We start from the raw sequence: 12910 nt of genomic DNA on the forward strand, positions 1-12910 counted from the left end.
ATTTCGTACGCTAGTTAAGAAGTAGTGATAGGGTTATAATATATATATATATATATATACATATATATATATATATATATATATATATATATATTATGTATGCTATATATATATATATATATTTATTTATTTATATATAATATATATAATATATATACACACATATATATTTATACACACACACACACACACACACACACACACACACACATATATATATATATATATATATATATATATATATATATATATATATATGTGTGTGTGTGTGTGTGTGTGTGTGTGTGTGTGTGTGTAACAGAAATGTCACTTAATTGACTGCACATAACGACAGACTTTCACTTAGGAAAGCGAAAATAATAGAATGTCATTAAACAGAGCTAAAATACAAGGAAACAATTATAGTTTAAGAAAGCAAAAACGACTCAATATTGTCAGTAACAGAAGAGAGAATTTTAAAGCGTGTTATTAAAATAACGGAAAAGGTAGGAAAAATTTTAAAACAAGTCATTTAGAAAATTTAAAATAGGATAAAATTATGAAATAGTCGTTTACATAAGTTAAAGAAAGTAGGAGAAATTTTAAAACGTAATTTACGAAAGTTAAAAAATATGTTAGAAAAGTATAAAATATGGTATTTAGAAAAGCGAAGAAAGTATGTGAAAGTTATAAAAGTGACATTTAGAAAAACGAAAAAGTAGAAAAACAACAAACATAAATATGGAAAACAGTATAAAAAAAAGTTATTTTAAAAAATCGAACGTAGCATAAGAGAGAGAGAGAGAGAGAGAGAGAGAGAGAGAGAGAGAGAGAGAGAGAGAGAGAGAGAGAGAGAGAGTACATAAGACTGCCATTAAGAAAAATTATAAAAAAAAAAAAATCGGAGACTTTCCCTTTAGAAACAGCTCTGGAAAGAGCGTCATTGAGAGGAGAGGTGGAATCGCAGAAACGGGAGCCATCATCGGCTCTGTTGAAAAGCCACCGGAGCAGGGGAATCTGGCACTGGAGGAATACCAATTACGGAGGGATTTCGGTCTCTCGTGTCACACTGCTGCTACGTTTGGGGAAGGCAGACGTTCGCTTTCTTTGTGAAAGAGGGTATTTAGTTCTGTCTCGCTCTCTCTTTTTAATGTTGATGTGGTATGTGCACTTTTGCGTTGATAAAATCGTTTAAGTTTGTTCATTTTTTAAGTTTGTTTCTGTTTGTTGTCTCTCGTAATATTTATTGCCATTTTACTAAATGAACCAGTTGTTGAAGATATATATATATATATATATATATATATATATATATATATATATATATATTTATATATATATATATATAATATTTATTTATTTATTTATATATATATAATATATAGTATATATATGTATATTTCTATATATATACATATATATTACCATTATAATTTTTCAACTATCATAACGTATAGGATACTACGTTAAAAAAAATATGATATGACTTTGGGAAAATTTATCAACTGTATTTGATGTGATATCGCTTTCTAAAGAAGACTCCTAGAACAGTCATAATCCTATTGTGCTGCATCCAATATTTATGGTTTACAAGTTAGACAGTCTACGGTCAATGAACACCACTTTTAACTATCCAAAACGCTTAAACAACCTGTAAGAGCAATTTAATACATTTCGAAAAGCATTTTTGTATAAAGTTTGAGGGGAAAAGACTATATATATATATATATATATATATATATATATATATATATATATATATATATATATATGATGTGTGTGTGTGTGTGTGTGTGTGTGTGTGTGTGTGTGTACAATTAGCCAAAGTCCATTTGCACCACTGCATCCTCTTGTGATAAGTTTCTGTCTTCTCTTCATATAAGTTGAAGAATGTTTTCGGTAACAACTGACACCGTTATTTATCGTAGTATCTTTTTTTTATATATTATTTCTACAAGAATAATTTTATTTTTAATTGTTCTCTGTGAATGTAAGCAAACTCAAGAGTGGAGAAAACTTATTAGATCTACTTTTTCCTCACTCATCGTCCGGAAAATGCTATCTCCTCCTCCTTCAATATTTGCTCCATGGTGGAACCACAGCAACTTTGTCCATATGGTCTCCTCCAAGCGGAACTGTTCGTTGTATCGAAAATATATTTTATTTTATTTTATTTTATCTCAGTATTTTATTTTATTTCTTCTCAACATTTTATTTGATCTCAATAAGTTATTTTATTTTATTTTATCAATATTTTATTTCATCTCAATATTTTGCTTTATCTCAATATGTCAATTTATCTGAAATTTTTTATTTTATCTCAATATTTTATTTTATTTTATCTCAGTATTTTATTTTATCAATATTGTATTTTATTTTATCATAATATTTTATTTTATTTTATCTCAGTGTTTTTTATCCCAATATATTATTTTATTTTATATCAACATATTTTATTTTATTTTATTTCATCTCAATATTTTATTTTATCTCAATATTTTATTTTATTTTATCTCAATGTTTTATTTTATCTCAATATTTTATTTTATTTTATCTCAATATTTTATTTCATCTCAGTATTGCATTTTATCTCAATATTTTATTTTATCTCAGTATTTTATATCATCTCAATATTTTATTTCATCTCAATATTTTATTTTATTTTATCTCAGTATTTTATTTTATTTTACCTCAATATTTACCGAGCGATAAAACACACACGTCTCTGTCGACATAGACACCTTACCGAAATCTAGGAAAGATTCCCATCCCCACTGAACGGATCCGAGCACCGTCATTCCCGAAAGCACCATCATCATCATCATCTTCATCACCATCATCATGAATATCAAGATGATGAGGAAACGTGATGGTGAGGACAATGGTGAGGAGGGAAGGCAAGTAACGATGCTCTAGACGGGATAATGGTCAAGACTTTCCCGAGGACGAGATCTGTGTATTCTGTCTGACCTTTAACCTTTTCGCCCCAAAAAGTCAAGCACCATCTGCGGAGGAGCCTCACGTTTCGTTGGGCTTCTTCCTATCCCTCCCCTTCTCCCTCCATCCTCCTCCTCCTCCTCCTCCTCCTCCTCCTCCTCCTCCTCCTCCTCCTCCTCCTCCTCCTCCCTCCCGCCCTTCCTCCCTCCTCCTCCTCCTCCTCCTCCTCCTCCTCCTCCTCCTCCTCCTCCTCCTCCTCCTCCTCCTTCTTCTTCTTCTTCTTCTTCTTCTTCTTCTTCCTTCTCCTCCTCCTCCTCCTCCTCCTCCTCCTCCTCCTCCTCCTCCTCCTCCTCCTCCTCCTCTTCTTCTTCCTTCTTCCCTCCTCCTCCTTCTTCTTCTTCTTCTTCTTCTTCCCTCCCATCCTCCTCCTCCTCCTCCTCCTCCTCCTCTTCTTCCTCCTCTCTCCTCCTCCTCCTCCTCCTCCTCCTCCTCCTCCTCCTCCCTAACCGAGCTTCCTTTTTCTTTTACCGACATTCCTCCTCATTAGATTTTCATAAGATGTTTAAAGTGGATAGTCGCACTGGTTTTCCAGGAAGAGATCTCTCGTTATTTTTACCCCTGAATTTCATGCGGAGCAGCTGCGATGTCTCTTCTCCCATTACTTGTGTGTTCAGTGCAATTCCTTTTTTAGTTTTCTGTAAGAAAAAACTAGTGTGCAGGCTTTGTCTGTCCGTCCGCACTTCATTCTGTCCGCACTTATACATATATGTAGTTAAGAGGGCATCGTGGCTATTAGAATTACATATGCGTCTGGCAAAAGTGACCAGTAGATTCTACATATATATATATATATATATATATATATATATATATATATATATATATATATATATATATATATATATATATATATATATATATATATATATATATATATCTTTAGTTCGCCGTCTTTCGCCACGAAGAAGAAAACCCGTCTGAACTATCACCCGGGGTGTCCAAGATAGACGGACCCATTTTGAAGTTTGAAGGATGACACGCGAATCATTCAGAATTCACTGTGTTGGTGGGAAGAGTACAGCTGTGGAGAACATTCAGGAGTCTGTTTGCAGCTTGAAAAGGAGAGAGGTTTTTTTTTTTCGTGGGATAGGTCTCTCTTCTTTTTTTTTTTTTTAAAGATGCGTCGTTCCTGGTGTGTGTGTGTGTGTTTTTTTTTTTTTTTTTTTGGGAGTTTTTACCTTGCGTTAAATGCCACTTGACTTCCAAAATACGCAGACAGTTATACTCTTTCTCACGTGGGGAGTTGTTTTCTTCCAATTACCAAAGTCTCTCTCTCTCTCTATGTCATGGGAAAATTTTTCTTCCAGCTTCAATTCTCTCTCTCTCTCTCTCTCTCTCTCTCTCTCTCTCTCTCTCTCTCTCTCTCTCTGTCATGGGAAAATTTTTTTCCAGCTTCAACTCTCTCTCTCTCTCTCTCTCTCTCTCTCTCTCTCTCTCTCTCTCTCTCTCTCTCTCTCTCTCAAGCTGAAGCACGAAAAAGTCCAATTAATCTCCCCTCATAACTTGAGAAAAAGGACGATGATTCATCATTAATCTCGCGAACGGATTATGAATGAGCCTTCCCTGAAATCATTAATAAATAGTAAATTCCCGCAAACGACGTTTTCAGATACCTGTCATCTTTCTTTAGCGTAGCCATTCATAAATACTCGTGGGTTTATCTGGGCCATTTAAGCTTTATATTTACCTGTAACGCTTGATCCGGACCCCTCCTCCCCACCGCCTTTGGATCATTTAGTCCTCGTTAATTTTCTCTCTCTCTCTCTCTCTCTCTCTCTCTCTCTCTCTCTCTCTCTCTCTCTCTCTCTCTCTCTTTACAGGAGTTAGGATGCTTTTCTTTCTCATGGCATTTTTGTTCCACCAATACAATTCACCCTCTCTCTCTCTCTCTCTCTCTCTCTCTCTCTCTCTCTCTCTCTCTCTCTCTCTCTCTCTCTCTCCCCAGGATTTAGACTTTTTTTCTCTCCATTTTTTTCCACCGAGCGAATCCCCCTCTCTCTCTCTCTCTCTCTCTCTCTCTCTCTCTCTCTCTCTCTCTCTCTCTCTCTCTCTCCCCCAGGATTTAGACCGTTTTTTCTCGCCATTTTTTTCGACCGACGACCCCCCCTCTCTCTCTCTCTCTCTCTCTCTCTCTCTCTCTCTCTCTCTCTCTCTCTCTCTCTCTCTCCGGAAACTAAACTTGATCCTCCAGGAATCTCCCATGAATGCCTAAAACCATTCAGTGTATTTATTTCACTATTCAGTAATTCATTCGTTCTTCTGTACATCAGCATCCACCGTTATTAATTAACGGGAGTTGTCAGGGAATTCGTTGCGATGCCCCGTTATTAACTGTAATGCTCGCCGATGCGGCGATCCGCCGTGAATGGTGTTTAATGAATTTCCGGTGATGGATTACGGCCTCTGGGCTTGCATAACGGATTCAATTTGGGTCCTCTCATGCATTAATCATTTCTCGAGGAGATCTCTCTCTCTCTAGACGCGAAGCTGCTTGCGTTCGCTCTCTCGGAACACTACGCCAGAACGACCGGTATTCAGCCGTTTACGCATTTCCTCCTCCTCCTCCTCCTCCTCCTCCTCCTCCTCCTCCTCCTCCTCCTCCTCCTCCTCCTCCTCCTCCTCCTCCTTCTTCTTCTGCTGCTGCTTCTGCTGCTGCTGCTGCTGCTGCTGCTGCTGCTGCTGCTGCTCCTTCCTCCTCCTCCTCCTCCTCCTCCTCCTCCTCCTCCTCCTTCTTCTTCTTCTTCTTCTTCTGTTGCTGCTCTTCTTTTCTCTTCCTTCTGTTGCTGCTGCTCCTCCCCCTCCTTTTCCTCTTCCTCCTCCTCCTCCTCCTCCTCCTCCTCCTTGACGTCTTGGATTATTCTCTATGGCCTCCTGTTTATCTTACCTGGCTGGGAATTAGGAGTAAGTCGCTGCGTTACGCTCTGAAGCGTTTGCATGAATGACTGGGAAAGTCCTATGGTAATTAAGCATTGATATTTGTGTAGCTTGGATACCAGACTCCACACACACACTATGTATACATATGTGTGTGTGTGTTTCTGTGCGGCGGCCATGTCAATAAAACGGGTTTTGCATTAGGAAATGGTAATGAATATTGCAGTGGTAAACTGAATGGCTCTTACAATGGAAAACTGTAACGATGTTTTAGGTAAACTTTAATGGATGTTGCAGTGATAAAACGTGATGGATGTTGCAAAATTAAACTGCAATGGATGGTGGAACGATAACTGATGGATGTCTGAACTGTAATGGGTGTTGAAGTGGTAAGCCAACCTACAGGTGTCTTGAAGACTACTGAGACAAGGCGACCAAATTTTGATAATAGACTGGAATACATAAATATGGAACGATGATACATAATAGGTATCAATTTTTAATTGTTTGGTCATTTAATGTCTTTTGGGGGGGGAGAAAGTTTATCCACCTTGTTCTAGTATAGTTTTAGATATACTTATTAGTAAGTGCCTATGGGGCCATTTTTGCGTCACGAAACTAATAATAAACGAGCGAAATATTTTGCAAATTTAAATCTAGGATTCAGATAAAAAATATTACATACAAGTTTATGAATAATTTTTTTTGTATATGTATCAAACTACAGTAGGTTACATCTATAAGCATAATGTCATGTGTATGTATTAAAACTGACTTTGCATGGTTTGTGATTTCTTAAAATGCGTATCAACAAATATTTCTTGAGTTTTTAAATAACTTAAGATCTAAATTGTTTAATTTCTTACGTCATGCATACTGATTTCATTTTTTTTTTCAAAAACGGAGTGTGCAGTTTTGTTGATTGTAATTCATTATAATCGTTTTTCATTTTTTTTATTTGACGTTTTGTTAAGCAAACCACATCAAATGATTTGGCATGACTTTTCCAGAGATGAAGATCAACTTTAAATATTGGTTTGTAAACAGTATACCATTCTCTGAATTAATTTTCTCAATTTGACTCGATAACAGTTACTTTGTAAGAGGAAAAGATACACGATTACTTAACAGGATAATTTAATTCTCCCTAACCCTTCTTGTTTTCCTCTCTCCTGCAGGCATTCGGCGATAGACGTGGAGTGCGATGGAAGCGGTACAAACAATGGCGGCTGCAGCAACGTCCCCTCCGGAATGCCGGGCGGGGTGGTGGCCGCCGTCAAACGCCCGCATCATCCCACAGCGTCCTTCCGCGACGACATCCCCAGCCACGACCAGGGGTACTTCAGGAAGGACTCCACCACTCCAGGGGAACTCGCGCCGGGGGAGCGGCGACCTATCCAGCCCAAGTCTCCCTCTGGTACGGTTCTAAACACTCCGTCGGCACCGTCGGAAATTAAAAATACGTCAGCTACCACAATTATTACTACTGCTACTACTACTACTTCTTCTTCTTCCTCTCCAAGGGCGCCTTCGCAGGGGAGCGACGTCCCTTCGGGCTGCCCTTCCAAAACGACCCCTAGTGTTCATTCAGATAGTAAGGACAACCGTTGGCATAATGGTGAGTGTAATAAATTGAATAACAAAGATGCCGATAGCGTAGTTGACGCGACCGCTGCGCTGAGTATTAGCCCCTCCGCCAAAACAGATAGTTCGTCGGTTGTAAATAGTCAAGAAGGAGGAGGAGGAACTAAGAACAGTGATGGAGGAGGAGGAGGAGGAGGAGGAGGAGGAGTAGGAGTAGGAGGCGGTAGAATTGCCCCCAGTGCCGCACCCCCTCCCGTAGAAAACCCAGACGTGAGCGAGAAGATCATCGTGTTCCCGCCCAACATGGGCGTCGGCGGCAGCAACGCCACCCCGACGGCGAGCCTGTTCACCGGCGAGTTCCCCAAGACGATAGCCATCCCGACGCCCGGAGGCGACGGCACCAGCTTCACCGAATACAAGCCGGGCAAGGACGTGTGCGAGGAACTGCGGCAGTTGTCCCGCGTCAACTCCCTGGTGGAGAGGGGATCCCTGGCGAACATCCGGTCCGCCTCCGTGGACGAAAACGGCCCCACCTACGCCCATTCGGCTGGGGGGAACCCCACGGTCTCCTCCCGACGGGGGACGCACATCGCGCGGCTGATCCAGTCCAAGAGCGTCAACATGGGAGACAGGCCCATCTACCCCAACGTGCCCTTCTCGCCCTACGGGTCTCCTTGCTCCTCCCCGAGGCTGAGGCGTAGACCGCTGAAGGAGTCGAGGCGGGTCAGCATCGAGAAGAACGGCGAATACACCCAGCTCAATCAGTACAAGCTCAAAGAAGCCATCGGGCAGGTGAGTTCCCTTGGAGGATTTTACTTTCTCTGGTATCCACAAGTGGGGTGGTATTTAGTTCCATGTAATGTGCTAGTATAACATCAAGGAAGGTTAAGATATTGATGTTTACCTTTTCAGAATAATCAGTAATCTCTCTCTCTCTCTCTCTCTCTCTCTCTCTCTCTCTCTCTCTCTCTCTCTCTCTCTCTCCTGCGTCGATAACGTAGATGTTGTGACGCCATTTTTAGTCACCATAAATCAGTCTCTCTCTCTCTCTCTCTGAAGATTTTTGACACCATTTTCATAACATTTTTGACACCATTTTCATTTTCCTAACAACTATAATAAATTCTTCCCCAAAATAATATATAGACACTTATTCCTAATCGTTCATCAGTTTACGTAATTCAAGCCAATCATCATCCTTTTACTTTCCCGAAACACAAATAGCGTTCAATTTAGAGATCGGAGCTTTCTACAGAACTCGTTAGGAACCTTATTCTAAGCTCTCGGTTATTCAATTAAGCCAGATTTAATGAAGGAGCCTCTACGTCATCTCCCGCCTTTACATAATTAACGAACGGTCTCCTTTCATCATTCCGGAGGGATTGGAGCGTTGGAGAATTTTATTTTAAAGGAGGCGGTGGCTTTTTAATCTCTCGGAGTGTTGACCTACTCTGGAGATAATGTTCCTTACTTTTGCGGTATTTGTGTACTTTCGTCTTTTGCCCGGATGCTTTTCGTCAATGAAGGAATTGCGAGAGAATGTTAGAAGGCAGCTTTTAGTTTGATAATGTTCATTCATGCTAAAATGATCGTTGTTGCCCAAATACTTAATCTGAGAATAATGTTGCTTCATTTTGTGGTATACTTATGCGCATTCGTCTTTTGTCAATATGCGTTTCGTAAATGAAGGAATTGCGCGAGAATATTAGAAGACAGCTTTTTTAGTCTGATAATGTTAATTCATGCTAAAATTAATTTTATCGCCCAAATACTTAATCTGAGAATAATGTTGCCTCTCTTTGAGGTACTTGTGTACATTACTCTTTTTCCAATATACTTTTCAAAAATGGAAGGAATTGCGAGAGAATATTAGAAGGCAGATTCCAGTTTGATGATGCTTATTCACGCTAAAATTATTTTTTTATTTATGTTTATAAAACTTGATTGTTATTCATTCTTGTATAATTTTATTAATCATTTATATTCTTTTTGCCCTTACGGTGTTTTACTTAATTCTTCGTTGCCAAATACTTAATCTGGGGATAAATGTCCCCCACTTTTGTGGCACTTGTGTAAATTCATCTTTTCCAAATATAGTTTTCAAAGCTGAAAGGAAAGAGTAAGAGGAGAATAGATGACAGGTTTGAGTCTGATGATGTATTATTCATGATAAAATTACATAGAACGGTTTTTTATGTAATTCGACGATTCAGTTACGGTTTCAAAGCCTTAGGGGAAAAGAATTCAGAGAAACGAGTCTGGAATAGCTGTTAATTATTACCATATTGATGATATGGAATTCATTTCACGTTCCGTCTTTTCATTTTTGTTTTGTTTATATTCAGTGCCTAGAGAAGGTTGAAAAAGGCTGACATTAAAACAGTGAGATTTACATGTAAATGGGTTATCGTCTATTTACAAATCTGTCTTTTTATAGAATAGTTTTGTAAAACTTAGGGAAGATAGTAGAAGAACTTAGATATTAACATGTAAATGGGTTATCGCCTTAAATATCAGTCTTTTTCCAATGTGGTTTTTGATACCTTCGAGTAAGATAAGAGAAAAAATGACAGCCTTAGGGTACTGATGATGTTTTAATATCTGTTTGAGGTTGGTGTTTTAGTTTTCTGTACAAGAAAACTATTGCGCCGGCTTTGTCTGTCCGTCCGCACTTTGTCTGTCCGCCCTCAGATCTTAAAAACCACCGAGGCTAGAGGGTTGCAATTGGTATGTTGATCATCCACCCTCCAATCATCAAACATACCGAATTGCAGCCCTCTAGCCTCAGTAGTTTTTATTTTATTTAAGGTTAATTAAAGTTAGCCATAATCGGGCTTCTGGCAAGGATATAGGACAGACCACCACCGTGCCGTGGTTAAAGTTTCATAGGCCGCGGCTCATACAGCATTAACAGAGACCACCGAAAGATAGATCTATTTTCGGTGGCCTTGATTATACTCTGTAGCGGCTGTACAGAAAACTCGATTGCGCCGGAGAGACTTCGACCAATTTTTTACTTGTTCCTTATGTATATATATATATATATATATATATATATTATATATATATATATATATATATATTTAATAACTGTGTGTGTGGTGTGTGTGTGTGTGTGTGTGTGTGTGTCGTTTTCATATAGCTTCTTGCATTTAATAACTAGGGAGGGTAGCATTGAATCTCTAATATCAAGATTGCGTTCATGAATTTGAGTGACATAAACGTGTTCCTGATATATTTTTATTTTACGTCCGTCTGTTTAATACAAGTTGTAAAATCAAATTTAGATAACATTAAAATAAATAACTCACCTGTAAGCACCGATATATTTTACATATTTCGATCACACTGTGCCAGAGCTAATACAAATATTTTCACCTCGTGTGGAAGGCTTTGTTTTCCTTCTTGGACAAACAAAGCATGGCGAATCGATTTTGAAGACGAAGCATGCGTTGGGTTGCACTTAAGTTTTGATGAGATTCGGGAATATAAACAAGTTTGGCCATCAACCTTAAGCAGCGAGGAAAAGTTATGTATCATTAGATATTTAAAATGCAAATGCGTTATACGTACAAGCTTTGGGTATGATGTATTTTAGTTTGATGATTATGAACTGAAGAGTGTGTTTAAAGATTGTGTACATTTAACCTATTTTAGAATTGCTGATTTGCCTCATATGAAAATTGGACTTATTTACCTTATTTTTTACTGAGGATATATATATACATATATATATATATATATATATATATATATATATATATATATATATATATATATATATATATATATATATATATCTAAGATTTATAACGTACTATTCAATTGCAATGTGCATTAACAGTTTTTATGGATGACAGAAATAATATTCCTTGCGTAAAACGCGTATGCATTTTAACTGGTTAAATTATTTAATGCATACTTTTAATCAGATACTAATGACGTTTAGGAACCATTTAGCGAAATCGTCATCGGAGTTATTATAACGACGGGTCTGGTCTAGTCTGTAATTGAATGTTAATTTGGCAATTAGATTTTTTCCCACCCGCGACCGTAAAAGCGAGAATGAAATACTCGGGGGGGGGGGAAATTGCAAGCATCCGAATGCTTTGATTAATTTATACAATTCCGAAGTCTAGGTCGTTTGCAGTAACTAGCGTCGTTTTAGTTGTGATTCTCTCTCTCTCTCTCTCTCTCTCTCTCTCTCTCTCTCTCTCTCTCTCTCTCTCTCTCTCCAATATATTCCTTACTGCTTTTGTACCTGACCGTACACCTCTTGTACATGTAATCCGCCTCACTGACTCATCCTTTCTCACTATTATTTTCTTCTCCCTCTTTTATCGCACGCTCTTGCTTCTCGTACCCATATTCTTGCACATTTTTCCTCTCGTCCGCTCCTGTCCTGTTCTAGCCCACCCACACAGTCTCTCTCTCTCTCTCTCTCTCTCTCTCTCTCTCTCTCTCTCTCTCTCTCTCAATCTGATTCGTACTATTTTATTGTTTGAATCGTTCCCTTACTTCATTTCTCTTCGCCGCTGAGACCTCTCTCTCTCTCTCTCTCTCTCTCTCTCTCTCTCTCTCTCTCTCTCTCTCTCTCTCTCTCTCTCTCTCTCTCATTTTATTACAAGAGAAATATATATATATATATATATATATATATATATATATATATATATATATATATATATATATATATATATATATATATATATATATACATACATGTGTGTGTGTGTGTGTGTGTTATGAGATACAGATACATCTATGTGTGGAAAAAACTTTATCTAAAATGCATTAAAATGTATTTCTCTCTCTCTCTCTCTCTCTCTCTCTCTCTCTCTCTCCGCCATGGAGCTAGAGGCCTGAACATTCTCTCACAGCGGCGAGGCATAAAAATTATTTTGTAAAAAATTCGCAAATTGTTGGGCGTTACAGCACAAAGCGCATTAGGCGAGGGTCGATTGGCGTTAGAATTTCAATCAGGTTTGCAGTTTTTAAATAACACTTTTTTTTCGTTTTGCTGAGAGAGAGAGAGAGAGAGAGAGAGAGAGAGAGAGAGAGAGAGAGAGAGAGAGAGAGAGAGAGAGAGAGTACATCTAGATACAGTTGAGAGAGAATTTTTTACACATACACCTACATGTGTGTATATACGAGTATATGTATATATGTATACATATATGTGTGTGTGTGTATATATATATATATATATATATATATATATATATTACACACATGTATCCTAAAACCAAAGAAAGAGAGAGAGAGAGAGAGAGAGAGAGAGAGAAAAGAGAGAGAGAGAGAGAGAGAGAGAGAGAGAGAGAGAGGTCACCACGACGAAGAGAAGTGAAATTAGAGAACGATTCAAGCATTAAAAAAATACGAATGAGATTGGTACGAGAGAGAGAGAGAGAAATCCGGACTGATTGCAATTTTCGCTCTCCTCACACCCTAAATGCCTGCAAATGGGCAAAGCTTT

General features: G+C 38.2%; 1 protein-coding gene across 18 annotated transcripts in view; it reads left to right on the forward strand.

The window, feature by feature from the left end:
• The window catches only part of LOC136830685 (calcium/calmodulin-dependent protein kinase kinase 1-like), a 426905-nt gene that overhangs the window by 349790 nt on the left and 64205 nt on the right, over window positions 1-12910 (forward strand). For all 18 annotated transcript variants that reach the window (XM_067090378.1, XM_067090380.1, XM_067090381.1 and 15 more), the window contains one exon: window positions 7029-8226. In XM_067090378.1, coding sequence (XP_066946479.1) covers window positions 7029-8226 — 1198 coding nt within the window. The remainder of the gene's footprint in view (window positions 1-7028; window positions 8227-12910) is intronic.

Source organism: Macrobrachium rosenbergii, chromosome 47 (genome assembly GCF_040412425.1).
Source record: "Macrobrachium rosenbergii isolate ZJJX-2024 chromosome 47, ASM4041242v1, whole genome shotgun sequence".
Classification (NCBI taxonomy): Eukaryota; Metazoa; Arthropoda; class Malacostraca; order Decapoda; family Palaemonidae; genus Macrobrachium; species Macrobrachium rosenbergii.